Genomic DNA, 24,035 nt, shown 5'->3' with positions numbered 1-24,035 from the left:
ACAATTTTTGCCATTTTACTAATAATTCTTCATTTGCTAAGGAATTTATAAAACAACAGCAATTCAGTCTTTTGCTGACAATTATTATCAATGATGCTTTAAAACTCTATTTATTACCCCATCATATTTTATTTTCTCATACCGATAATGCCGATTTTTGATTAAATGTATTTGGCTTTTGTTTATTATAGATTTCATTGTTAATAATTATTACATTTTATCTTTCATCAATTCGTAACCTAAGCAGTGGTGGACTTAACGAAAATTGTCATAAAAGTTACAGATGTGACTTTAAAAAAATAAGAATTACTGAATTTGTATCTCTTGATTATGTTGTAAATTTACAATTGAATTTTCTGTGGAATATGCGAATGCGTTCATACCTTCTCCAAAGTTCACTAGAATGGAAATGCAAAGGGGCTGATATTTGTAGACAATTATGTACATAACATGCTTCAATGTACTAAATATATAGCCTCCTCAACTCTTGGCTTAAACCACAATTCTATTATATGCGAAATATATAACGAGGTGGAACGCCCTTAATTTTAAGTATTCAGTGCACTCGAGCATTATAGAAAACTAGCTGCCTTTCGCCAAATCCTGACACGGCAAAGAAAAAAGCCAAGAATTGGCTTGTGTCTTCCATTTCTTGTTTTGTCAAGGTTTCAAATTAAAAAATGAAAGATCCTATTGATGATCAGGTATGATTTTCGTGTGTTGTGGTTGTACTCACTTACTAATATTGTGGTAGATTCCTAAGAGGATAAAGCATCTTCAGTTTGGAATTAATGGTCCAGAAGAATTTGTTAAAGATGGAACCGTAGAAGTTTCTAGGAGAGATCTGTATACGATGACAGACCGATCACCAGCAGAACATGGTGCTTTAGATTTACATATGGGTACCAGCAATAAGCAAATTAATTGTGCTACTTGTGGTGAATCAATGGCTGATTGTATGGGTCATTTTGGTTATGTTAAGCTTGCTTTACCCGTTTTTCACATAGGATACTTCAAGGCTACGTTGACCATTTTACAAAATATATGTAAGGATTGTTCTTCAGTTCTTCTATCAGACCAAGAAAAACGCCAATTTTTGAAGGACTTGAGACGTCCTGGCATTGATAATCTGCGTCGGTCACAGATATGTAAGAGAATTAATGATCATTGCAAAAAAATGCGCCGCTGTTCTAAATGCGACGCAATGCAAGGTGTGGTAAAAAAGGCTGGTCCTTTGAAAATAATTCACGAAAGATTTCGGTATGTTCGCAAATCACAAGATGACGAGGAAAATTTTCGACACTCGTTCGATGAAGCTTTGAAAACTATACCCGAACTGAAAATGCATCTCTCAAAAGCCCATGATGATTTAAATCCTTTAAAGGTTTTAAATCTTTTCAAACAAATTACTCCAGTTGATTGTGAGCTACTGGGAATGGATCCTGAACATGGTCGTCCAGAAAATTTACTTTGGCGTTACGTTCCTGCTCCTCCTGTTTGCATCCGTCCTTCGGTAGCCCAAGAGGGTGCTACCACTGAAGATGATTTAACCGTAAAAATCACTGAAATTATTTGGACTAGTTCGCTAATTCGTGCCGCCTTAAGTAAAGGCACTCCTATTAGTAATTTAATGGAACAATGGGAATTTATGCAACTATCCATTGCAATGTATATTAATAGTGAGATGCCAGGTCTCCGTCCTTCTGACATGCCCTCAAAGCCCATTCGGGGGTTTTGTCAACGTCTTAAGGGTAAACAGGGTAGATTTCGTGGTAATTTGTCGGGAAAGCGTGTAGACTTTTCCGGCAGAACAGTTATTAGCCCGGATCCTAATTTACGAATTGATCAAGTTGCCGTTCCATATCGCATTGCTAAAATTTTGACATTTCCCGAAAGAGTCACAACTCAAAACAAGAAGCACTTACAGGATTGCATCAGAAATGGGCCCGATGTGCATCCAGGTGCAAACTATGTTATAGATCGAGAAAGCGGGTTTAAGCGCTTTTTGAGGTTTGGCAATAGAAACCGTATTGCTGATGATTTGAAAATTGGTGATATCGTTGAGCGTCATCTACATGATAACGATGTAGTTTTGTTCAATCGTCAACCTTCACTCCATAAGTTATCAATCATGGCTCACTTGGTAAAGGTACGACCATGGCGTACCTTAAGATTTAATGAATGTGTATGCGGTCCCTACAATGCCGATTTTGATGGCGATGAAATGAATTTACATGTTCCTCAAACTGAGGAGGCAAAGACAGAAGCCTTGGAGTTGATGGGCATTAAAAACAATCTTGTAAGTCCCAGAAACGGTGAGCCCATTATTGCAGCAACTCAAGATTTCATTACAGCTGCCTATTTGCTTTCTTTAAAAGATACGTTTTTAGATCGTAAAAGTATCTCGAATATATGTTGTTATATGATGGATGCTTCGACTCATATTGATTTACCTCCACCTGCCATTATTAAACCTCGCTGTTTATGGACTGGAAAACAAGTGTTTACAGTATTGATGAAACCTAATAGATTTAGCAAAGTTTTGGTAAATCTGGATGCTAAAACTCGATCCTTCTCTCGAATTAAGTCAAAGACCCCTGAGATGTGTCCCAAAGATGGATATTTAATGATTAGAAATAGCGAAATTATAGCTGGTGTTGTTGATAAATCAGTTGTTGGCGATGGCAAGAAGGATTCACTATTTTATGTGATTTTGCGGGATTATGGAGCACTAGAGGCAGCCGAGGCAATCACTAGGCTTTCCAAAATGTGTGCTAGATTTTTAGGTAATCGAGGATTTTCCATAGGTATTGAGGATGTTCAACCTGGCAAAAGTCTTTCTTCTCAAAAAGAAATATTGGTCAACAAAGCCTATGCTACTTCTGATGATTTCATTATGCAGTATGCAAAGGGAATCCTTGAATGCCAACCAGGAATGGATCAGGAGGCCACGCTTGAAGCAAAAATTTCCTCGACACTTTCCAAAGTTCGTGACGATGTCGGAGAAATTTGTATGGATGAATTGGGTCCTGCTAATTCACCTCTGATTATGGCTACCTGTGGTTCCAAGGGTTCAAAGATTAACGTTTCTCAAATGGTTGCTTGTGTCGGTCAACAGATTATTAGTGGTAAACGTGTTCCAGATGGTTTCCAAGATAGATCACTTCCTCATTTCCATAAGAATTCAAAGCATCCGTTAGCTAAAGGATTTGTAAGTAATAGTTTTTACAGTGGATTGACACCTACTGAGTTTCTATTTCACGCTATCTCTGGGCGAGAAGGTCTCGTAGATACTGCAGTCAAAACCGCCGAAACTGGTTACATGTCACGTCGATTAATGAAATCGTTGGAGGATTTATCTTCTGCGTACGATGGTACTGTTCGAAGCTCAAATAGTGATGTTGTACAGTTTGTTTATGGTGATGATGGGTTGGATCCAACGTATATGGAGGGAGATGGTCAAGCTGTCGAATTTAAACGTACGTGGATCCACTCTGTCAATTTGAATTACGATAGACACGACTCTGCGATGTTGCCATATGAAATTATAGATTATGTTAATCGGGCCCTTGATGATCCAAAGTTTCTGACCAATTGCAACAGAGATTTTATTGAAACTATACGTACATTTGTTATAGAAAATATCGCAAAGTATTTGGCTTCTGTTCGTGAGCGTCGTGACCTCGCCCCCATGCTTGAAGAACCAGACATGGATGACCTGGATGACATGGAAGGGGATGAATTTGCACCCGTTGCGAAAAGAAAATCTGTTGAGAACATTATCAGGGTGACTGAGAAGCAGCTACGCTCATTTGTAGACCGTTGTTGGGAAAAGTATATGCGTGCCAAGGTAGAGCCTGGTACGGCTGTTGGTGCCATTGGTGCTCAGTCCATTGGTGAGCCTGGTACTCAGATGACTCTTAAAACTTTCCATTTTGCTGGTGTTGCTGCCCAAACTACTCTAGGTGTACCTCGCATCAAAGAAATTATTAACGCTGCCAAAACAATTAGTACTCCCATTATCACCGGACAGCTTATCAATGATCGTGACGAAAGATCTGCACGTGTCGTTAAAGGTCGTATTGAGAAGACATACCTGAAAGACGTTACTAGTTATATTGAGGAAGTTTATGGTCCGGTCACTACTTACTTATCTATACAAGTAAATTTTGATACTATTTCGAAGTTGCAGCTAGATATTACATTAGCTGATATTGCCGCAGCAATTTGGAATACTCCAAAACTTAAGATTCCATCTCAACAAGTCACTGTTAACAACACACTTCAGCAGATTCACGTTCACACCTCTTCCGATGGGAAGAGTAGCGAAACAGAAGTTTATTACAGATTGCAAACGTATAAGCGCGTTTTACCAGATGTTGTAGTTGCTGGAATACCGACCATTAATCGTTCGGTTATCAATCAAGAATCCGGTAAAATTGAGCTCTTCATGGAAGGTACCGGTTTACAGGCTGTAATGAATACAGAAGGGATTGTGGGAACGAAAACTAGTACTAATCATGTAATGGAAATGAAGGATGTCCTAGGTATTGAAGCCGCCCGTTACTCCATTATCTCTGAGATTGGGTATACGATGGCCAAACATGGTCTTACAGTTGATCCTCGACACATTATGCTTCTTGGTGATGTGATGACATGTAAAGGTGAGGTTTTGGGAATTACGAGGTTTGGTGTCGCAAAGATGAAAGATAGTGTTTTAGCACTTGCATCGTTTGAAAAGACTACGGACCATTTGTTTAATGCTGCTGCGAGGTTTGCAAAAGATTCTATCGAAGGCATAAGTGAATGCATTGTCCTCGGTAAACTGGCTCCTATTGGCACGAATGTCTTTCAGCTTATTAGAAGAACAGAAGAAGAAGAAGAGCAAAAACCGAAAGAACTATTGTTTGATACTCCATCTCTTCATCAATTGGAAATTACGGCTTAAAAATTTTTATTGTATATTACATTCGGTTGGATTATGTTTTTATTTGAGAAAAAGGCTTATATTATAACTTTTAATTTAGTTTTGATGGGATTCGTATATCTTATTGCGGACGAATTCAACTTGGCTACAATAGTTAAATTGCATATTCAAAGGCGTCTAAAATACCCAGCGTCTTTTTTTGGTAATGGGAAAATAAAATAATTATTTATACAAGGGAAAGAAGTGTTTGTTACACCAAGTCTCAAAAATTCCAGCATTAAATCGTTGAACAACGAACATAAAAATATTTCAGTAAAAATACCTGTAAATGGTGAGAGGAATAATTATAGCTTTAAAAATTCTGAAAAGTGCTGTAGAAAGTAGACGTTTTAAAGACATGCCAACTTGGAATTAAGGCCAATATTAAGAAACATGGGTGAGTTAAATATGATCATAGGGCAGAAACGAAATGCAATGTAAGGAAAATTATGAACCATTACTATAGACTTTTTCAATTAACTCAGTGCAACGGAGGATCTGTTGAAGAGCGCACAAAAATGATGCTTGAGATTTTTGATGGGAGAATGTATCACTTGGTAGATCCATAGTATCGAGCAGACGACATATATATGAAATTGAAGATAAATCTCTTGAAGCGAATGTAGTCGGGTTGTACTCAAGTTGCTCTCTAACTCGCATCGCACAAGATTGAAGTTTTTGGATGGCAAACTTTTGAGTTGAAACATTAATAGCGTTGGTTTCACTTCCATCATCTAATTGAGTTAATGTGTGAAGAGCAGAAGCATAACCAGATGGATTTTCAGCAATCTCATATTGTTCTGTCGACCATTCTTCTTTCCAAAACTGATCCTTATTATTAAAATCGGGGAGACGGAACAACTTCAATTGCGTCAAGTCAAAATTGGATGGGAAAAGCATAAGATAGGGAAAGGCGGTAGCTTCTTGTAACTAGTATAAGCGTTAACAAAATAATTCAAAGAACTGGTTACGAAGTAGCATTGTACCGTACCTGATGAGCAATTGAACGAACCCTATGATCCACTCTGTTTCCCAAAACTAAACATCCCACTAAAGGAAAATCTTGAAGTTTGCCTATTTGGTTTACGGATTAGCAAAATGATGCTTAGCGCGCATAAGCGAAGTGATGCTTATTGATCATACAGTGTTCTAATCTTTCATTGAGAAACGACTTGTCGAGCACAGCATCATTGCAAGCAAGCTCAAGAATCTCCCGAACTGAAGTGACAAGCGGTGCACTAGATGTTGAAGAAGGTATAGATAATGTCTGAACGATCGGTCCTACTAATAACGCGACAACGTCGTTAGAATCGCCTCCATTTGCAGTATAACGGGTGTATAAAGCAGCAGCTTCGTAAAGTATTGTCGGCTCACTTCAATTTTAGTTAGAAAAATATATCTGACTGACTGAATTTGTTACGGCAATGTCCGTACAGCAACATTTATTGAGGAACGTACATTACAATCATGGAGTAACCTCTTTTACAATTAAACACTTACTATAGTCAGAAAGTGTAAATGTTGAAAGAGATGGGGAAGTAAGTGGATCGAAATTAATTTAGAGGACATCAGTATAAAGTAACGACCCAAGTAACGAAAGTTCAAGGCTTGCTGGAAAAAGGTAAAGAGGTGAATTACAGAAGATTCGATGGAAAAGACGATAACAAATATATATTGGTGAATGCTTCCAAGTTATTAAAGGGTAAAACAATTAAAGAAAAAGTCTCATGGGACTCTTTCGATCGATTCATCAATGGACATCCATCGATAATCGAATTCTCTAAAATACAACTTAACAAAAAATATTCATTTCAAGAGAAAACGCAGATAAAACAGAAAACTAAAAATAGAGAGAGTTTTTGTTTGTGTAGGGGCATCAAAATTGAGTATGAGTAGATTGTTGCAAACTTTCACTGCCAGGATAAGTGCGCAACAAATCATGCATAACAGCTTGTGCCGAAGCAATTTCAGTTTTGACTTGATCGACTTTTGAGTAAAGAAGGCTAATTTGGTTCCTCATACTTTGTGGGCTTGTGGTACCCGTTTCACTCGCCCTAGACGATGCACTAGAGGGAGTGTGTCGGTCTGGTGCAGGTAAACAAGAATCGTAAGGAACAGCAGTAAAGGTCAATACGGTGCTATTGGGGTTAGCATCTTGATTCATATGCGAGACACTAGAAGAAGAAGAAGAGAGAGAATTAGTAGTTGAAGAAGTTTTTGGTTTGCGGCGGAAGAAATATCGTTTTTCGGAGGGAACTGTCGCCACCGTTGTGGTAGAGTTACTTTTTAAAGATTTATAATTTAACAGCGATCTTTCCAAATTAAGGATCTGCTCCTGAAGTCGTTCAAGTCGAGCGTATTTTTGTTGCAAATCGATATAAGCGCTTACATATGCCTCATGAAAGACCCTGGTCTGCTTTTTTGTGAATTGAGTGGTCCAAGCATCTAAAACGTCGACAGTTAAGGGTTTATCTGCTTGTCCAAGTGAAGCATCCCCATGGGCGCTACTCTCGTTTCCTGAGGAAATTGACGAAAACGAAATGAATGAATTGCCACGGAAAAGTACAGCTCTCCTTGGCATCTTCAAAGCACCCTGAATGTGAGTAAATAAAAAAAAACGATTGAAATTACTCGAGCCTCGCAGAGTCCCAAGAAGTAGTTGGTTTTAGCACCAAATAATCTCTGGCCTACACTTAGTCACTATTGGTGGTGGTACCAGTCTATAATCAAGAAAATACCGCAGCTAAACAATGTGATAAACAACTTTATAAGGAAGTCCAGTTAAGTGCGTTAAAAAACTGAATATGCGCTGCTATACGATATTCTAATTTAAGATAGTTTACTAATATAGCAGGAAATAACTTGGTATACTAGATAATGAAATGTAACGCTCCTGTTAGTTACATTCTTTTCATGAGCTAGTTAGTTTACTATTGTTATAATTAATGGATGGTTTATTCTCCTAAGCAGGTTGTTATTGCTCTTCTACACAACTCCTGTGATCTTGGAAGAGGACTATTATTCGCGAATAATTGTAGAAACTGGTCAATTACGTTGTTGTTGATATTTTTTCGAAATTACTTGTTAATTAAAAGCCTCGATCATAAAGATTGTGCGCTTGAAACAAGCAATGTTCGGTTGGGCCGATGCGTAAAAGAATTGGAATTGGAGCTTTGAACGACGATGAATATCTAAAACAGTATGAAGAAGTAGGAAATGAACTTATTGAACAGCAGTCCGATGAAATTGCATCTCAACTCTCGACGTTTCAGGAAGCGCTGAAGACGTTTGCGAGAGAACATGCCACTGAGATAAAACAAAACTCTCAATTTCGAAATACATTTGTTAAGTTAGCTTTGAAAATTGGTTTAGATCCATTTGTTAGTGGTTCTGATGAGTCAGCTTGGGCGGCCGTGGGCATGAACGAATTCTATTATCAGGTCGCTGTACGAGTAATCGAAGTCTGTTATGCTACTCAAATGGAGAATGGAGGCCTCTTATCGGTCAGCCAAGTTTGTCGTTTTTTAAATGAAGAAAATGAAGCCTTTGGTCATGAATGGTTAAGAGAGACTGACGTTGTTCGAGCTGTCGATAGTTTGGCCCCACTTGGCCCTGGCTTTGTTCTTGAAAAAATTGCAGGTAAACAGTATATCCGGTCCCTTCCTTTAGAGCTCAACACCGACCAAAATGTTGTTTTAGAGGCTGTAGAGATATTGGGCTATGTAACAATATCTATTTTACGGGACAATTACGCTTGGGAGCGTAGCAGATGCATTCAAGTATTGGTACGCAGTTAAATTATAAAAATATCTCAAAACATTTGCGACTAACCAAATAATTTAGAATGATTTAGTTTCAAAATCATTACTCTGGATTGACTCCCAGGGGGTGGAGATGGCCTATTGGGGTGCAAGCAATCTTATCGACGACCAGGCGCAAAGGTTTTTATACGAAAATTTCTAATGCCTTTTTATCAAGACTACCTAGAATTTTGGGGGAGGTTGACCTGCTTGTTTACAACCGTTCATAGATAGTCAACCCTACGCTTAATTTTGCCAGTCTATATATTAATTCGTAAAAGCATCTAGTAACGCTGTGATAAAAGTCAAACTAATGAAGAATAAAACTTTGAATTCGATGAAGAAAACGTAATATGTAATATATATATATATGTATATATGTTTGAGAAAAAAGTTTGGGTTTAGAAGAATTAAGAAGTAAAAGAAACTGAAGCACGAAAACCGAAAAAAGGAGAGACATAAAGTATGAAACTGGAAAAGATAATATGTACAGGTATAAGAAGGAGAAGAAGAAGAGAAGAGCTCGAAATAACGGGAAGTAGTGATAAACAACACAACAATAATTTAAGAATAATAATAATATAATAAAATAGAATAGAATCGGAGGTCATATTAAACAGCAAGACGCAAAGTTGTATGGACCTTGGAAAATGGAAACAAAATTAATTAGTAAGGGAAATTCCTTGGAAGAAAACAATCATTTTTTAAGTTTTAAGGGTCTTTGGTACCTCAAAGGAAGCAGGTGAATAAGGAGTAGTGGTAAATACAAACCGAATAGGCTCAAACCCATTTGTTTTTAGCTCATTAGTATCGTTATTCATACGTAAAAAATCAGGCTGCTTTTGAGGTAAAGGTAAAGTTATTAAGCTGCTCTGAGAACCAGAATGGTTGTAATGTATACCAAGACCACGTCGACCAGAAAATCGATGAAAGGAAGAAGGAACTTTGTGTTTCCTGGCGCTCTTTCTTTTACTCCTCGTATAAACGAGTTTGATCCTAAGATATGCCTCGGGATGCCTTTTTTTCATAAATAAAGGTATTACGCTTTCAACAGTTCCATGAGTGAAAATATCTTCCAAGGAAACACTAGCTTCTCCGACTACAAGAGGAATTTTGTGCCCACGAAATTGTAAGGTGACATCTAATTGCATAGGGGTTGTAGAAGTAGTGATAGGAAAAGCTACTGCATTGCTCATGCGATGCTCTGGAATATCCAAATGCGATAAAGAGATACTCTTCATAGTTCCAGCGAGTTTGAAGAGGCAATGAAAAGGTTTTTTCTCCCCATGGTGTTTCGGATTTTTGAAAATCGATTCATATTGCGTTCGAAAAACGATACTTTTCCAACGGGGACTCCACTTCTCCCATTGTTCAGGAGAGGCATAAATATGTAGCTTTCCGAGTTCAGCGGAACTCATTCAAAGCTCTTTGCCTGTCTATATACTCAAAAGCTTTCGATGAAAGATGGGATGTACAATGTATACGGAGAGGCGGTAAGAGGAAAGATAGGTCTAAGCAGCAAATTTGCTAATCCAAACGAAAATTCGAATACCAGCCATCTGTAGTTATCAGATCGCTGACCCACAAATATGTTACCTTGATCTGACTTATCTAAAGTAGCAAAATCAACACAAGAAACCTCGCTGTAAACAGAAAGGATGTTGTTTGATAAATGTTAGAACATTCCAATATGATTTTCACGATTATAGGTTTTTAATGAAGATACCTTTTCACTCAGATTGCTGGGTTTAGCTGGTAGATGATGAGAAATAAATTGGGAAAACTAAGATTCATCATGAATACAGACCTAAATATGTTTCAGCAAGTTTGAGTATGCTTTTTAAGACAAAAGCAGTAAATTCTTAACTTCACACTTCTCAAATCATATCCTTTCTATCTGAAACAAGCCATTCCACTCAAAATAAATCCAGAAACTATCTGTTTAATATTATAGTAAGCCCAACTGAATTAAGCACGGATTTTTGAAATATAACAATATGTAGTTTTAATCTAAAAGCTAAATAGATTGATGTATTGCCTATTTTAACTAATACAAAATGAAGCGATACTTCAATAAAAGAGCCACCTCAAAAATTTATATTAATATTTCCTACTAGGATTATATTAGAATTAGGTATTCTTTTTATCAAGCTTAAGTATTCGCTACTTTAACATGTGGATTCATTACTGATGGTTTTAAGTCATCGCTTATTTTTTTCTTTTTCGTAATAATTTCTTTTACATGAATGTCTCAACATTTGCTTGGGGTCAAATCGAGTTTTCAGCAAATACCATTAAATAGATTTTAATTAAAAAATAAGAAAAATTTTTCAAAATTCGTTCATCTTCAGGAGAGTATTCTCCCTCGTTTGAAGGGGTTCGTTTTATTTTTTATATTATATTTATTTATTTTTTTGGAGGAATGGTGTTATTTTAACGACTTACCCGCACAAAACTTTTGATACTTTGGATATAGCATTATTTGGTGGGAAAGTAAAGAAGATTTATCCGCAATCGTTTTACAATGACAGCTAAACAAACCCGCAGGATCTACAGCAGGGAACTGTTTCATTTGTCAAATATTCATACGGATATTAATTTTATTATTTGTACAATCCACCATCTAATAGTAACATAACGATTTCGGCAGTGCATACTGATATTCTTTCCTTAATTTGAAAAAAAGAAAAGAAGAAAAGAGAAGAAATAAAGAAAGTTCTTCTTGTTTGATTTGATGGAAGTCTCTCCTTATGAGTTGACACACATGCTGTTGAACTTTACAGCTATTTATAAAAGCCCTTCTACTTTACTTCGCCATCATATATTAACTAGCAAAAAAAAATTTCATAAGGAGATGGTATAGTAATAATACTAACGATATTCGAAAAAAAAAAAAAAACCGTAAAAATGCTTCGTTTAAGAATTTTTATAAAATTTTAAATTTACTTTCTTTCTTTCTTTTTAAAGTTGTTAAAGATCTTCTTTTATTAAGGTTGTCGAGAGGGTGTTCGGCGCAGTTGTTCATTGTGTTCCTTTTCATCTTCTGATTTTTTTTTTCCCATTTAAGTGGGTACGTACATCAACCCACAGACCACTAACTGCGCCCAACTTTTTTGATCCTTTATAAAACGGTGTTTTAGATGCCAAACGAGATATTTTATTAAAGAAAAATTTAGCTATTTATGAAAAAGTAAAGGCCTGAGATTAAAGGATTTCAGGATTCCTAAGCAAAGTGTGATTTAGTTTTCAGTTCAAAATTTCAAAAATATTCTTCTTCAAATATTTCTCCCTTAAGGGAAGTGGCGATTTCGCTCATGAGATGAAGAAGAAGGAGATAAAACAACTAAAAAATGAAATCAAAATTGCATTATTGAACTCTGATGTCGAAACACTTTCCCACATTGGCAAAGAAGGACATGGCTTCCTCATGAAGAGTCTGCGCAAGTCTGTATGGGTCAGTCTTTGTGGTTTATCGTGTCGACATCGAATGGAGTGTCTTTCGAGATCTACTTCTCAGTCTTCTTATGCCGACCAGAATCAGGTTCATTTGGATTCGGAACGATCATTCTTTCAGTACAAGTTGAATCCATTTCTACTTCGTAAACACCGTTCTCAATTGACCAAGCTGCTCAGTGTAGTCTTTAAGCATTATCCGGAACTATGCTACTATCAAGGTCTTCATGATATTGCCCAGATCTTGCTTCTTACCCTTCCTTTCTCTCATGCTCTCCCTTTAATGGAGCATCTAGTATTTTACCGTCTTCGGGACTTTATGCTTCCTACCCTTGATGGCACGGTGAAACAATTGCAGCTAATTTTAGCAGTTATCAAGGCTCGCGATCCCACTCTTTATGAGTATTTAATAAAGGCAGATATCCAGTGTTATTTTGCTCTTTCATGGTTAATCACTTGGTTTGCACACGATGTTTCAGACATTTCGGTGGTATGCAGGTTATTTGACTTCTTCATCTCTTCTCATCCTCTTACCGTCGTGTACACGTGTGCTCAGGTTGTGCTTGATAACCGTACTTCCATTATTGAGCTTTTATGGGATAATTCTGGTGCTGATTTATTGCATAGCTATTTGTGCAAACTTCCGGCGTCTATTAACGTAAATCAACTAATTAAAAATACCTGTGCAACTATATCAGCAGTACCCTTTTCTTCTCTACCCTTGGACCGATACCAAATTTCTCCGTACAGTTGTCTTCGTAATACTGGCGATCCTTGGGAATATATGTCTCGATCCAATGGATTGCTTTTATTTCGACTTCAACTCGCTGAATTGCAGGAAGAAAAACACAAGCCTGGCACCAAGGTTCCTGCTGTTTTTCTTCAAGAAAACATATTCAATGGTTGCAACATGCTTGCGGCCATTACTGTAATAGGCATCGGTATTGTCGCATCTCAACTTATTCCAAAGTCCACATCCAATTCTTAGTATTTTAATCGTTTAATATTACTAATTCATGCAAGATCCTAAATTGAATAGGGTCCTTTAATTTATATTCCAAATACTACTATAATACGGTTATTCTTTCCACGCATGGGAAAGAATGTTCGGGGGGTTTCCGCAGGGACTATATTTTGTTTTTTATTTTAACTTTTTTTCTAATCACAAAACAACACTTTTGAATCAAAGTGATTCTGAAGGTGCAGTCATTAATGATTTTTCATGCTTTATTGTAAGAAGTCTATTTCTTTTTATTTTTTTTAATTTTTCTTCTTTTTGTCTGTGTATTGCACTTTTCCTATATGATGCCTAATCGTTATACATATATAAATTATGCATTAATTAATAAAATAAGTACTTACTTTTTGCATTCCACTTCGATTCTATTATGTTTACTATATCGAGCGCTCAGTAATTTACGGTTTTATGGAATTATTTAATTGTCGCAAATTTATTTTCATAGTATTCAGGCTTTAATCTTGCAAATCCGTAAGTAATAATGAATACTTCGTAAACAAGCCGAAAAAAAATTTTCTCTTTAATTTAAATTGAAATCACCTCAGTTTGTATAACAGTGCTAAATGGTCGGGTATAAATCGTTTCTACGTAATAGTGGAATATAAGTTCGTACATGGTCAACAAGATTCAAATCAAGGTCAGCAAAAATGAGGCCATTCGGAGAAGAGATATCACTGTATTGAGCAATAACAGTACCTAGATGCATTAGAATTTCAAGTTATTTTACCTAATAAAATTGTCAAAATGACATACCCCAAGGGTCAACAATCTAAAAATTTTAATTAGCAAGAATTCTTAAACAGACAGGTGAAACTTGAAGACGACATACCATGGAATGACCATAACTAGCACGCTTCTCGTTATGCTTTCCACCTTGCGCAGGAGCTATAACATAACACTGAGAGTCCAAAGCGCGAGCTCTCAACAGCACTTCCCAATGAGCAGCTCCGGTCTTTTCAGTAAAAGCACTAGGGTATGTGATAATGTGAGCACCCATGTTTCTAAGCTTTATAGCTTGTTCTGGGAAGCGGATGTCAAAACAAATTGCAGAACCAACTTTGCCTAGAGGGGTTTTACAAGGTGGGAGAATAGCTTCACCACGAAGTGTAGTATTCGACTCTTTTAAAGTTGGTCCATTTTTAATTTCAACATCAAAAAGATGAGCTTTGCTGTAACGGCTAATGATTTCACCATGAAGAGGCTCGATAAACAGGCTACTGTTTAGTAGCTTGTTTTTAACCTTAGATGGTTCGTGCACGCATATCTATAAAGACAAGTTTGTTACTATCAAAGTAGTTAAACATTAGTACGTACGTTTACGAAGATTGAATGTTTGGTAGCTGACTCTCGAACGTCCCGAATAAACTTGCTACAGTCAGGATGATTTGTAAGTTCAATAGCCTCATCACTCTGTATGTCAGAGATATTAGTAAAGTTGGTAAAGTATGCAAAAGTGTCGTACATTATGAGCTATAAAGTCAGAAGCCTCAGGGAAGAATATGCATTTCGCACCTTTGGCGGCTGCTTGACTTATCAATTCTTTACATATGGCTAAGTTTTTTAGAATAGAACCACTTGAGTTAAGCTGAGCTACTGCTGCCAATGTCATGATGGTACAAAAATGGATGAATGGGACCCTGCGTTTACAAGGTTTAGTTTGTCGTTGAGTAAAGCTGGCATTGCAATACAAGATGTATTATACTGTCAAAATGATAGGATTTTTGTTAAATAGAGCGAAAGTCGCAAATTTGTGAAAAGTAATGTCTAAAGGAAATTTAAAAAAATGATAAATTATGCTTTATGTAACTATACGATATGTTGATTTAGGCATCAATATGAAGGATGGGCATACAGTATGTTCAATTGAACTATTTCGCTCTCCTAAGAAAGATTCTTTAAGTCATTAACTAAATACTAGAACCAAAGAAAATAGATGCTAACTTTTTCAAATAAAATGCGAACAAAATTATTAAATACATGGAGCCTATCAACAAGTAGGGTATCTTCGAAATTTCCTTTAAAGCTAATAGAATCAAGAAAATGAAAGTGCTATAACATAAGTTCTGCTAATCTACATACATCTACTTCAGTCAACATTCTGTTGTTCAAATCAATCTATGCATTTTATTCTTCGTATTTGCAGTGTAGGAATGTAAATCGTTTTGTTCACAACATGATTTTAAGAAAGTGAAAAAAGTTTAAGTAGCATTCTAATAAATACTGATTTCTTGGATTTTGTTTTATGAAATTTTGCTATCACTTTTCATCCATTCGGACACCAGATCAAACTACCCAATATTCTTGAAAAGAAAATTAAGATTATAATAACGGGATTTTTGAAGTATGAAATGTAGATTAAAACATTGAATAAAATTTGTCACAAACCGTAGATATTCGATTCATAATGCCTGCCTATAAACTTGCTTTGTTTACCTTCTATTGCGTTTCTTTGCGTTATACGATTTATCAATGTCAAACAAAAATTCGTTAACAGAAGGTGACTGTTCTACCTATACGATTCGAACCTTCGTCCATTATCAATGCTAGCTGGATAACTACTGCGTGAACGGTGAAAAATTGTCTTTGACATTTGCCATCTACCAAACTTTTCTACTCCATGGCAACGGCAGTGTTCAAGGTATTTTAATTTCTAAAATTGAAAGTTTGTATCATTCTTATTAACATTGATGCAGAATATTACTCCAATTCCGGATGTGAACACGTTCTTGGACGTGGTCCTTTCTCGGACTCAAAGAAAAACACCTACCGTTATTCGATCAGGGTTTAAGGTATGTAAACATTTTCAGTTCAATTATCGTATTAGAGTGGTTGCATTGGAATTCTAGATTTGCGAATCATCTACTAACGAAAATATTAGATCTCTCGTATTAGAGGTTTTTATGGACGAAAAGTAAAATTTACTCAAGATACAATTACTGAAAAGCTGGATTCGATTTTACAGGAATTCCCTAAGTAAGTATTTGCCAAAGAAATGGATGCCTGCAGTCACTGTTAAAGAATGAGAAATGATGCTTTAACGTGTTTGGTGTGAATTCTTATGTGCACAGTATTCTTAACACTGTGTTACTCCTATTGATTTTTTAAGTGTTTAATTGTGTTGGAATTCTCAGCAGCATCGTGAATCTTTCCTTATTTCCATATCACTATCTATGGTTCACTAACAATTTCTTAGACTTAACGATATTCATCCTTTTCATGCTGACCTTTTGAACATTCTTTACGATCGCGATCACCTTAAAATCGCTCTTTCACAGCTCTCGACAGCCAAACATTTAGTAGAAAATGTCGCTCGTGATTATATCCGTTTGCTCAAGTATGGTGATAGCTTATACCGCTGCAAACAGCTCAAGCGTGCCGCTTTGGGACGCATGGCAACGATCATTAAAAGGCAAAAGTCATCCCTCGAATTTCTTGAGCAAGTCAGACAGCACTTGTCTCGTTTGCCAGCAATTGATCCAAATACACGAACCTTATTGGTTTGCGGCTATCCCAACGTTGGTAAATCCTCATTCATGAACAAGGTTACTCGTGCTCAAGTTGATGTTCAGCCTTATGCTTTTACCACTAAATCTCTATTTGTCGGTCATTTTGATTATAAATATTTGAGATGGCAAGTGATTGATACTCCTGGTATTCTGGACCACCCTTTAGAGCAAATGAACACCATTGAAATGCAATCTATTACTGCAATGGCTCATCTTCGATCTGCGGTTTTATATTTCATGGATCTCTCGGAAATGTGCGGTTACAGTGTTGCTGCACAGGTTAAATTATATCATAGCATTAAACCCCTTTTTGCCAACAAGGTTACTATTTTGGTTCTCAACAAGATTGACGCCATGAGGCCTGAGGATTTGGATCAAAAAAATCAAGAGCTTCTTCAAACCATCATTGACGACGGTAATGTTAAGGTGGTTCAAACTAGCTGTGTTCAAGATATCGGTGTTATGGATGTACGTACTACCGCTTGTGAAGCCCTTTTGGCTGCTCGTGTCGAACAAAAACTTAAGGGCTCAAGGGTTAACAATGTTCTTAATCGCATTCATCTTGCTGAGCCTGCTGCTCGTGATGAGGTTGCACGACCAGCTTGCATTCCTGATTCTGTTAAAACTCGCCGTGCATATGATGCAAATGATCCAAATCGCCGTATACTTGCTCGTGATATTGAAGCTGCAAACGGAGGTGCTGGTGTCTATAATGTTGAATTGCGTGACAAGTATATTCTTCAAGACCCTAGCTGGAAATATGACCGTATGCCTGAATTATTGGACGGTAAGAATGTGGCTGATTTCGTTGATCCTGAAATTGAAGCGAAGTTATTAGCCTTGGACGAAGAAGAAGAACGTCTTGAGCGTGAAGGATATTATGATTCTGACCAAGAAATTGAGGATGCCGATGAGGAAGAGGTTCTTGAAAAAGCAAGTAGAATTCGTGAGAAAAACAAGCTGACTATGTTGGCTGCTCGCCAGAAGAAAATTAAAAATCGTCCTGTACTTCCCCGTACCGCTGGCATTCGTACTTTAGACGAACTACAATCTTCCTTACAATCTGCTGGGCTTCCCTCAGATTCTATTGAAGAGCGGGCACGCTCCCGTGCACGTACTGCAGCAGCAAACGAAATGGCTGATGGTTCAGGTGTTGACTTGTTAATGAATGAAGGTGAAGAAATTCGCTCTAAATCTATTGCCCCACGTTCACAAAGCAACCGTCGCGAATCTGGTGTTCACGCAGAAGGTGCCAGATCTTACGCTGATCGCCTGGCTCGTGTCAAACAGATACACCGTAACCGCATGGCCAGGGCTTCTGAAAGTGATCGACATGTTATTGCTGCCAAGCCTAAACATTTGCTTAGCGGTAAACGTGGTAACGGTAAAACTCAAAGAAGGTAGAATAATGGTTTTGGACTTGGGGTTCTTTTTTTATATAAAACTTTAATATTTGGTTGGTTATTTGGGTTTGGATAATATGGGTGGACTTGCAAGACTTTCTACCTACATCCCTTTTTGTTTCTTCACATAAATTACTTTTGTTGGAGGATGTTGTCCATTAGGAAAGAAATTTAATATATTTCAAAGCTTTTGCTTAATGTACTTTCAGTTGACAATTGAAGCAGTTAATTATGTAGCCGTGCATAACAACACCTGTAGTTTTTGGCTGTAAATTTTATGCTGAGTAAATAGATGAAAGTAAAAAGAATGAGTAATTAAAATCTAAAGTTAATCAATAGCTAAGGTTGATCGTTGTTGAACAGAGAGGCAACTGTCGTGCTCAAGTGCTAACTGCTTTAAGATGCCAAAAACCATACCCTTGCAATTAGCAAAATAATGCTAGATTAAAAGGTTATAGTTAGATCAACTATGCTTTGTTTAAATAAGTAATACTTATAGCTTGATTCTGTTATAATCATGTTCTCTCCTTGTACCGTTAAAGAAAAACGTTCAACTTTGCGAAGTGTCGCTCCCAACCCGGAATCTTCTGTTATACCTCCAATTCCTTTACCATCAAGAAGGTATAAAACAAGACATATTGATGCACTTTGTTCGTTGATGCACCTTTGCTTATTGCGCAAAGATTACCCAAGGGCATCTAGGGCTTTTTCATTACTGTTGAGATCTAAGAGTGTTGACATTTCCAAATTATGGAACATTGGACTTGAAATTTTGAACAAAGTTAATCCAGAAGCTTCATCAGAGTATATGGAGCGACTAATAGCTCGATATCCTGCGCGTCCATCCATTAACAACTCTTATCCGAATCGTAATGTAAGTGTATACTGGTACAAAACGTCTATACTTTCATCTTTTCGTGTATTGAATTTTTTGTCCCTTCTTATTTGAAATCAATCATATGTCGCAATTCTATACTAACATTTACAGGCAGAACATTTTTTTCCAGCATATATCATGCTACTTATTCAGCGCCAAGAATACAATAAAGCTATGAAGTTGCTTGATGAGTATTTGCTGTTACCACCCTACAATCAGAATCCTGCATTGCATGAGTATTCCGGAATGTTGTGTTTTGAACTTGCCAAGGAGGAAGCTTCAGAATCTGAGCGAACTAAATGGATTGAAAAGGCGAAATACAACTTTTCAAACGCAGGAATTGACGTCGAATTGTAGATTTAACATTCCCATGGCATTTCAAAAAGCACATTAGTATATTTAATATTTTAGATTGACCATCAGAAAAATTATGTATATTAGCAAATAATAAGATGGGAAGATACATTTAAATTTAAATTTAAAACTAATCATTAGATAGCCAACGACTGTATAAAAAGATTGTTAAATATCTATAAGTTCAAGTTGGTATTTATATAAAAAACATAAAGAATGCAAAAAATAAGATAACGAAAGAAAAAATTATTTTGAATAATAATTTAAAACCAAAAAAATTAAGATCCACTTTGATCTGTATTAATCGTATTATACATTCCCATAGAAAGCAAGTTCAAAATTTCGTTAATTTTCTGTTTCCGTTGCGCTTGCAATGAGCATAATTGCTCAACGAGCTTTTCACGAGCAGCTTCGTTTTCAGCTGTAAAAAGATCAACTTCGTGTTTTGAGCTTAAAGACGAACGGTTCGTTTTAGTATCATGACCAACAAGGTTTTTGGTCTCCGAGATATCAGCTAACTCATCAGTACTCCATATTTGAGAAAAGTAAGTTACGTATTTTTTTAATTGATGAAGCTGAACTGTTTCAAGGTAATATCTAGCAGTTTTCAATGTATGCAGAAATTTTTTACACTGGTGAATCAAATCCTCCCGCTGATTTACCAAGTAGTTCTCGTCATTATTGGTACGTTCATTCCATAATCTTTGGCAAGTTTCAGTTTCCCGAACTGTTTGCTCCAACGCCTCCATTGCCAAATTATAGGTTAGTTGTTTTTCAGCAAGAGATGCTTCATGGCATTTTGAAAGTTCGCTCAGCTGAGTGAAGACATTGGGAAGGGTTTGGTGAGTAAGTTTATTAGAAAAGTAAGAAATAGGTTTTTTGGACGATAAGTGGTCATCAAGTGATTGCGGATATTTTAAGTTATCTATCAAATTATCCTCGATTTTGGAATTTAAGGGGGAATCATCATTTTCGGGAAAAGACATGTCTTTCGAAGACAAAAAATCTGTTGGGTATTGGCCCTGATTATTTGGTATGGAGGATGATGCATAAAAGGATAATAATAATCTCGCGCATTTCTTTGCACCATTTCTAGCGCAGATCAAAAGAGCGGTATCCCCATGATCATCCTGAAGGTTTATAATTTGGGCAGCGACATCAACGGATTGTGTTGCAGTTAAATTTTGCAATAAGATATCCATATAATAACGAGCGGCTTCCATCTTTGATTTAGAAGAAGCTAATAATGCGATGTGGTGAAAGACGGTTTGGCCAAAAGAGTCGTTCATGCAGATAGCAGATTGAAGCAACTCCGAAACTACCTCAAAAGTCTGTAAATCATAGTTCATGGTAAACATTACACAGCGCATCAAAGATGTTTGTTGAAGGTAATTGACAGCAACTACGTTGGCGCCTGCTTGCAATAGTGCATGCATCATTTCCAAATTTCCCATTGCAGCAGCCCAATGAAGTGCTGTATGACCATCCTCATCAATGCCAGCATTAACATCCCAATCTGATGGCCGATCATATACGAAATCAGGAGGTTGTGTAGTATTTGGTAATAAAAAGTAATCCAAGAGAGACTGCGCATAATTGTTTGAAGAAAACGGAGAAGCTTTGATATCGTGCAAAGATCCCGTAAAGGAATCAGAAGGCATATCGGGAGAGCGCGTGAAATCAGATTGAAGAGACAAAGCATCATGGATTCCTGACATTCTAGAAGTAGATGTCATATTATTGGAAGATGTGTAAGGGTAGAGTAAAGAATGCGAAGGCCGGGAAAATGACTTTTTTACTGGACTGTTTCGTCGATATGCTTCTGTAGGCTTACGATTGCTCTGAGGAGTGAACGTAGACATTGGCATGAACGCAGAGCCAGAGTATTCAATCAGAGGTTGTATTAAATCAAAAACATTATATTCATGAGCAAGTTCAACAGCTCTTTCAGAGGGTACCCAAGTTCCTGAATGAATAGTTAGTAACAGGCATCCAAAAAAGTATAAATTGATAAATAAAAACAACAGAGACAAAAATTTTATGTTATTTAAGTAGTTTTAAACCTATTGATATAGTAAGAAGTTAACACAAACCTTGATATTTTCCACAACCACCTTGAATTTTTTCATGAAGTCCCTTTTGAGCGAATTTCTCCAGAATCCTTGTCCTCCTGGGTTTATCGAGCTCTGCAATTTTAAGGATTTGCGTGGCATTAAGCCAGTTATCATGACAACGTTTCATTAAAGGAAAGCCATTGATCGTATACTCAAATACTTCCACTCCTGAATAGGTGATTTTATGTATTTGGTCGTTATACATAACGGCACTATTGGCAAGCAATTTAAAAAAAAGGAAGGAAGGAAGAGCTTCAAAACTTGATGCAATAACAACGTTTCGTCTCTCTAAATGTTTGTAATAATTTAATGTCTCAACTCCACAGCGCCAGCTATTAATATCATATAAAAAAAAAAACGAAGCAAATGAGAAAGAAGAAGCAAATTGAAATTTCCTCTACAAAATATCGATAGTTTTTGAAAACCGAGTATTTATAGCAGATAAAGTCGGAAATACATATGATACTAACTGCATGCACTAAAGAAAGGATATATTCTCTCAGCGGCGTTTGCCTCAAAGATTTTTTCAATTAAAAAGTATTTAACTCTATGTTTTGAGTTAAAAACAGATGTTTTTAAAGACCTCTGCTATCCCTAAAAATCCACGTATCTTACCAGCTGATGTAAGATACTCAACTACCAAGAACTTTAATATGTAAGGACAGAAACCTTTCGAAACTTTCCAGATCACGATTTGTATAATTTAAATCAAAAAGCTGTAGATTTGGGTTTATCGACTACGGAGCCGATTTAGTCCGGATTTTTTCAACAGCGAGATCTCAGAAAAATCGAAAAACACTGCTTCTTACTCACCAAAAAAATCCCTAAAATCACAGTAAAGTGCTTCAGGAAATGCGGATCCTTTTTTTGATAAAAAGGAAATTTGCTTGCTTTTTTAAGATCTCACACAAACAGAACTAAATCTTTCACCCTCTCTTATGGTGAGTTAGTGGTAAACGATAAATACTTGAAGGTTACATATTAGTAACTCAATTATTGTACCATTCGATTCCACTATGTTAAACCAATTGTATTACATAAATGATAAAGAATTTCATTGTTCAACTCGAGTTTTTCTAATAAACCATTTTTATTTATAGACTGCAGTGACTACTTATTCAAATTCACATTGAATATGAGAATAAAAACATTCCAAAATTTCTTAACATTTTCTTGTCATAATAAAAAGTTAATCACCAGGCTTCTGTTTAAAGGTTTTACCATTATTTAATATTTGGTATTTCAAACACAGAGCATAAATACCCGTCGCAGAATTGAAAAATAAAATCCTAAATTTTTTATAATTGCCCATTATATGCGTCTTTCGAACGTAAATAATCATCACTAAAAACCAAATCCTACAAATTTTTACAAAAATAATACACAAATACCATTTTGTGAAACATTAATTATCCCTCAACTCAATATTTTGGTAGCTTCATTCCTAACTGTCATCTTGGAAAGATTCGAATAACACAAAAGAAGAAACAAACACAAAAAAAACAGATTCACGGAACTAATCAAAAGATAGATGGATATGTGCAAAACAAAAGCTTAACAAGTAAACCAATTTCCTTCGTCTATTATAGAGAAATTTTTGAATACCGCTAAATGCAATCGCTTTATAGAAAATTCCTTCTAATATGAGTTGTATCTATCACCACAAATATACAGATAAAAAAATTCTATAACATATGTAAATACCAACTAACTTCACTCTCTTTAAAAAAGCAAAGCTAAAAACCAAAAAAGATACTTATCCAATTATTCTCTTTCCTCCTTCCAAATTTTTAAAAGAAACATTACCATAAGCTCATTTGGCTTGGTACTGCTGTCTGTAAGCATCCATTGCCTTTGATTCAGCTGCAGTTAAGTCTGATTTGGTAAAGTCAACAATGTCGTCCAAAGTAAGGATGGAGGAAACGGGTAAGTTAAGCTCCTTCTTCAATCTACCAATGGTACTTTCGTTTACTTCGGGGTCCAGTCGCTCTTGGCGGTCAAGCAAAAGGACGATACCAGCCAATTTTACGTGCTTAGGTTCTAAGAAGGAAATTGCTTCACGAATGGCAGTTCCAGCGGTAATAACATCATCCAAAAGTAAAACCTTTTTACCTTCCATTTCGGCGCCTACAAGGTTACCTCCTTCACCATGGGACTTGGCCTCTTTGCGGTTATAGGCAAATCCATAGCTCTTTCCAGTTTTTTCATAAAGTTTGACGGCCGTTATAGCAGCCAAAGAGATACCCTTATAAGCAGGACCAAATATGACATCAAAATCAACGTTCATAGCGATAATAGTCTCGGCATAGGCTTCTGCAAGAGCGCATAAATCGGCACCATGAGTGAAATTACCAGAATTGAAGAAGTATGGAGATTTTCTGCCTGATTTTAAGGTGAAAGTTCCAAACTTCAAAACATTATGTTCTAAGGCACGACGCAACAACTCAAGTTTATAAGACATGTTTACTACTAGTTTTGTTGATAAACGTTGATACTCACAAAAGAAAAAAGCTAGTATCACCTTTTCTAAGCTCTACATGGGGG

At 36.4% G+C, this 24,035-nt stretch overlaps 11 protein-coding genes and 19 long non-coding RNA genes across 30 annotated transcripts; 14 read left to right on the top strand and 16 right to left on the bottom strand.

The window, feature by feature from the left end:
• Positions 1-247: 247 nt before the first annotated feature.
• Positions 248-915, bottom strand: SPOM_SPNCRNA.5098. Its single transcript, NR_194454.1, has one exon. It is a non-coding gene; the product is annotated as a non-coding RNA (long non-coding RNA).
• Positions 585-5,200, top strand: rpc1 (DNA-directed RNA polymerase III complex large subunit Rpc1). Its single transcript, NM_001021416.3, has 2 exons — positions 585-704; positions 755-5,200. Exons 1-2 carry the CDS (start codon positions 681-683, stop codon positions 4,946-4,948), a joined length of 4,218 nt encoding a protein of 1,405 aa, NP_595506.1. The 5' UTR covers positions 585-680; the 3' UTR covers positions 4,949-5,200.
• Positions 1,018-1,283, bottom strand: SPOM_SPNCRNA.5097. Its single transcript, NR_194453.1, has one exon. It is a non-coding gene; the product is annotated as a non-coding RNA (long non-coding RNA).
• Positions 3,633-3,957, bottom strand: SPOM_SPNCRNA.5096. The gene has a single exon (NR_194452.1). It is a non-coding gene; the product is annotated as a non-coding RNA (long non-coding RNA).
• On the bottom strand, positions 4,255-4,681 carry SPOM_SPNCRNA.5095. Its single transcript, NR_194451.1, has one exon. It is a non-coding gene; the product is annotated as a non-coding RNA (long non-coding RNA).
• Positions 5,035-6,489, bottom strand: SPOM_SPBC651.07 (uncharacterized protein). Its single transcript, NM_001021415.3, has 4 exons — positions 6,425-6,489; positions 6,110-6,339; positions 5,958-6,040; positions 5,035-5,896 (listed from the first exon to the last, which is right to left on the bottom strand). The coding sequence occupies exons 1-4, from the start codon at positions 6,433-6,435 to the stop codon at positions 5,414-5,416; spliced, it is 807 nt and encodes a 268-aa protein (NP_595505.1). The 5' UTR covers positions 6,436-6,489; the 3' UTR covers positions 5,035-5,413.
• On the top strand, positions 5,804-6,020 carry SPOM_SPNCRNA.5094. The gene has a single exon (NR_194450.1). It is a non-coding gene; the product is annotated as a non-coding RNA (long non-coding RNA).
• Positions 6,139-7,683, top strand: SPOM_SPNCRNA.5093. Its single transcript, NR_194449.1, has one exon. It is a non-coding gene; the product is annotated as a non-coding RNA (long non-coding RNA).
• On the bottom strand, positions 6,843-7,633 carry mug166 (the record flags this gene model as incomplete). Its single annotated transcript, NM_001021414.4, has 1 exon — positions 6,843-7,633. The coding sequence occupies exon 1, from the start codon at positions 7,545-7,547 to the stop codon at positions 6,843-6,845; it is 705 nt and encodes a 234-aa protein (NP_595504.3). The 5' UTR covers positions 7,548-7,633.
• Positions 7,684-7,876: 193 nt separating the features above from the next.
• On the bottom strand, positions 7,877-10,261 carry SPOM_SPBC651.04 (uncharacterized protein). Its single transcript, NM_001021412.3, has one exon. It carries the CDS (start codon positions 10,182-10,184, stop codon positions 9,471-9,473), a length of 714 nt encoding a protein of 237 aa, NP_595502.1. The 5' UTR covers positions 10,185-10,261; the 3' UTR covers positions 7,877-9,470.
• Positions 7,954-9,111, top strand: dot2 (ESCRT II complex subunit Dot2). Its single transcript, NM_001021413.3, has 2 exons — positions 7,954-8,751; positions 8,810-9,111. Exons 1-2 carry the CDS (start codon positions 8,113-8,115, stop codon positions 8,927-8,929), a joined length of 759 nt encoding a protein of 252 aa, NP_595503.1. The 5' UTR covers positions 7,954-8,112; the 3' UTR covers positions 8,930-9,111.
• On the top strand, positions 9,178-9,451 carry SPOM_SPNCRNA.5092. The gene has a single exon (NR_194448.1). It is a non-coding gene; the product is annotated as a non-coding RNA (long non-coding RNA).
• Positions 9,567-10,768, top strand: SPOM_SPNCRNA.5091. Its single transcript, NR_194447.1, has one exon. It is a non-coding gene; the product is annotated as a non-coding RNA (long non-coding RNA).
• A 217-nt stretch (positions 10,769-10,985) lies between these two features.
• Positions 10,986-11,578, bottom strand: SPOM_SPNCRNA.5090. Its single transcript, NR_194446.1, has one exon. It is a non-coding gene; the product is annotated as a non-coding RNA (long non-coding RNA).
• On the top strand, positions 11,170-11,587 carry SPOM_SPNCRNA.5089. The gene has a single exon (NR_194445.1). It is a non-coding gene; the product is annotated as a non-coding RNA (long non-coding RNA).
• A 272-nt stretch (positions 11,588-11,859) lies between these two features.
• gyp10 (GTPase-activating protein Gyp10) lies at positions 11,860-13,600 on the top strand. The gene has a single exon (NM_001021411.3). The coding sequence runs from the start codon at positions 12,086-12,088 to the stop codon at positions 13,205-13,207; it is 1,122 nt and encodes a 373-aa protein (NP_595501.1). The 5' UTR covers positions 11,860-12,085; the 3' UTR covers positions 13,208-13,600.
• SPOM_SPNCRNA.5088 lies at positions 12,197-13,011 on the bottom strand. The gene has a single exon (NR_194444.1). It is a non-coding gene; the product is annotated as a non-coding RNA (long non-coding RNA).
• On the bottom strand, positions 13,153-13,364 carry SPOM_SPNCRNA.5087. The gene has a single exon (NR_194443.1). It is a non-coding gene; the product is annotated as a non-coding RNA (long non-coding RNA).
• Positions 13,567-14,902, bottom strand: nit1 (nitrilase superfamily protein). Its single transcript, NM_001021410.3, has 5 exons — positions 14,700-14,902; positions 14,552-14,647; positions 14,067-14,501; positions 13,991-14,006; positions 13,567-13,933 (listed from the first exon to the last, which is right to left on the bottom strand). The coding sequence occupies exons 1-5, from the start codon at positions 14,844-14,846 to the stop codon at positions 13,797-13,799; spliced, it is 831 nt and encodes a 276-aa protein (NP_595500.1). The 5' UTR covers positions 14,847-14,902; the 3' UTR covers positions 13,567-13,796.
• On the top strand, positions 13,783-14,884 carry SPOM_SPNCRNA.1422. Its single transcript, NR_150304.1, has one exon. It is a non-coding gene; the product is annotated as a non-coding RNA (long non-coding RNA).
• Positions 14,903-15,268: 366 nt separating the features above from the next.
• On the bottom strand, positions 15,269-15,584 carry SPOM_SPNCRNA.5086. Its single transcript, NR_194442.1, has one exon. It is a non-coding gene; the product is annotated as a non-coding RNA (long non-coding RNA).
• On the top strand, positions 15,425-15,659 carry SPOM_SPNCRNA.5085. The gene has a single exon (NR_194441.1). It is a non-coding gene; the product is annotated as a non-coding RNA (long non-coding RNA).
• A 163-nt stretch (positions 15,660-15,822) lies between these two features.
• nog1 (GTP-binding protein Nog1) lies at positions 15,823-18,360 on the top strand. The gene is made up of 4 exons (NM_001356190.2): positions 15,823-15,875; positions 15,931-16,026; positions 16,116-16,210; positions 16,431-18,360. Exons 1-4 carry the CDS (start codon positions 15,855-15,857, stop codon positions 18,145-18,147), a joined length of 1,929 nt encoding a protein of 642 aa, NP_001342776.1. The 5' UTR covers positions 15,823-15,854; the 3' UTR covers positions 18,148-18,360.
• SPOM_SPNCRNA.5084 lies at positions 16,206-17,431 on the bottom strand. The gene has a single exon (NR_194440.1). It is a non-coding gene; the product is annotated as a non-coding RNA (long non-coding RNA).
• SPOM_SPNCRNA.5083 lies at positions 17,549-19,386 on the bottom strand. Its single transcript, NR_194439.1, has one exon. It is a non-coding gene; the product is annotated as a non-coding RNA (long non-coding RNA).
• On the top strand, positions 18,550-19,526 carry rrn11 (RNA polymerase I transcription factor subunit Rrn11). Its single transcript, NM_001021408.3, has 2 exons — positions 18,550-19,020; positions 19,135-19,526. Exons 1-2 carry the CDS (start codon positions 18,664-18,666, stop codon positions 19,378-19,380), a joined length of 603 nt encoding a protein of 200 aa, NP_595497.1. The 5' UTR covers positions 18,550-18,663; the 3' UTR covers positions 19,381-19,526.
• Positions 19,444-22,445, bottom strand: res1 (MBF transcription factor complex subunit Res1). Its single transcript, NM_001021407.3, has 2 exons — positions 21,471-22,445; positions 19,444-21,343 (listed from the first exon to the last, which is right to left on the bottom strand). The coding sequence occupies exons 1-2, from the start codon at positions 21,694-21,696 to the stop codon at positions 19,656-19,658; spliced, it is 1,914 nt and encodes a 637-aa protein (NP_595496.1). The 5' UTR covers positions 21,697-22,445; the 3' UTR covers positions 19,444-19,655.
• Positions 20,007-21,280, top strand: SPOM_SPNCRNA.5082. Its single transcript, NR_194438.1, has one exon. It is a non-coding gene; the product is annotated as a non-coding RNA (long non-coding RNA).
• Positions 21,876-23,108, top strand: SPOM_SPNCRNA.5081. Its single transcript, NR_194437.1, has one exon. It is a non-coding gene; the product is annotated as a non-coding RNA (long non-coding RNA).
• Positions 22,673-23,988, bottom strand: ura5 (orotate phosphoribosyltransferase Ura5). Its single transcript, NM_001021406.3, has one exon. The coding sequence runs from the start codon at positions 23,950-23,952 to the stop codon at positions 23,305-23,307; it is 648 nt and encodes a 215-aa protein (NP_595495.1). The 5' UTR covers positions 23,953-23,988; the 3' UTR covers positions 22,673-23,304.
• Positions 23,989-24,035: the final 47 nt, after the last annotated feature.

The sequence above is a fragment of the Schizosaccharomyces pombe genome, assembly GCF_000002945.2.
Source record: "Schizosaccharomyces pombe strain 972h- genome assembly, chromosome: II".
NCBI lineage: Eukaryota > Fungi > Ascomycota > Schizosaccharomycetes > Schizosaccharomycetales > Schizosaccharomycetaceae > Schizosaccharomyces > Schizosaccharomyces pombe.
This window is presented reverse-complemented; position numbering and strand designations above follow the sequence as displayed.

Excerpts from the sequence above, each read along its gene's own strand:
- SPOM_SPBC651.04 (NM_001021412.3), bottom strand. The coding sequence starts at position 10,184 with ATGAGTTCCGCTGAACTCGGAAAGCTACATATTTATGCCTCTCCTGAA.
- rpc1 (NM_001021416.3), top strand. The coding sequence starts at position 681 with ATGAAAGATCCTATTGATGATCAG. Across the intron at positions 705-754 it reads AAGATCCTATTGATGATCAG|ATTCCTAAGAGGATAAAGCA; the intron begins GTATGATTTTCG and ends ATATTGTGGTAG.
- rrn11 (NM_001021408.3), top strand. The coding sequence starts at position 18,664 with ATGTTCTCTCCTTGTACCGTTAAAGAAAAACGTTCAACTTTGCGAAGT. Across the intron at positions 19,021-19,134 it reads ACTCTTATCCGAATCGTAAT|GCAGAACATTTTTTTCCAGC; the intron begins GTAAGTGTATAC and ends TAACATTTACAG.
- nog1 (NM_001356190.2), top strand. The coding sequence starts at position 15,855 with ATGGCAACGGCAGTGTTCAAG. Across the intron at positions 16,027-16,115 it reads TTATTCGATCAGGGTTTAAG|ATCTCTCGTATTAGAGGTTT; the intron begins GTATGTAAACAT and ends CGAAAATATTAG. Across the intron at positions 16,211-16,430 it reads ATTTTACAGGAATTCCCTAA|ACTTAACGATATTCATCCTT; the intron begins GTAAGTATTTGC and ends ACAATTTCTTAG.
- dot2 (NM_001021413.3), top strand. The coding sequence starts at position 8,113 with ATGCGTAAAAGAATTGGAATTGGAGCTTTGAACGACGATGAATATCTA. Across the intron at positions 8,752-8,809 it reads GCAGATGCATTCAAGTATTG|AATGATTTAGTTTCAAAATC; the intron begins GTACGCAGTTAA and ends CAAATAATTTAG.
- nit1 (NM_001021410.3), bottom strand. The coding sequence starts at position 14,846 with ATGACATTGGCAGCAGTAGCTCAGCTTAACTCAAGTGGTTCTATTCTA. Across the intron at positions 14,648-14,699 it reads CTGACTTTATAGCTCATAAT|AGTGATGAGGCTATTGAACT; the intron begins GTACGACACTTT and ends TCTGACATACAG. Across the intron at positions 14,502-14,551 it reads AACATTCAATCTTCGTAAAC|ATATGCGTGCACGAACCATC; the intron begins GTACGTACTAAT and ends TTGTCTTTATAG.
- res1 (NM_001021407.3), bottom strand. The coding sequence starts at position 21,696 with ATGTATAACGACCAAATACATAAAATCACCTATTCAGGAGTGGAAGTA. Across the intron at positions 21,344-21,470 it reads TGGTTGTGGAAAATATCAAG|GAACTTGGGTACCCTCTGAA; the intron begins GTTTGTGTTAAC and ends CTATTCATTCAG.
- SPOM_SPBC651.07 (NM_001021415.3), bottom strand. Across the intron at positions 6,041-6,109 it reads CAATGAAAGATTAGAACACT|GCAAACTTCAAGATTTTCCT; the intron begins GTATGATCAATA and ends TAAACCAAATAG. Across the intron at positions 5,897-5,957 it reads TTCGTTCAATTGCTCATCAG|TTACAAGAAGCTACCGCCTT; the intron begins GTACGGTACAAT and ends CGCTTATACTAG.
- ura5 (NM_001021406.3), bottom strand. The coding sequence starts at position 23,952 with ATGTCTTATAAACTTGAGTTGTTGCGTCGTGCCTTAGAACATAATGTT.
- gyp10 (NM_001021411.3), top strand. The coding sequence starts at position 12,086 with ATGAAGAAGAAGGAGATAAAACAACTAAAAAATGAAATCAAAATTGCA.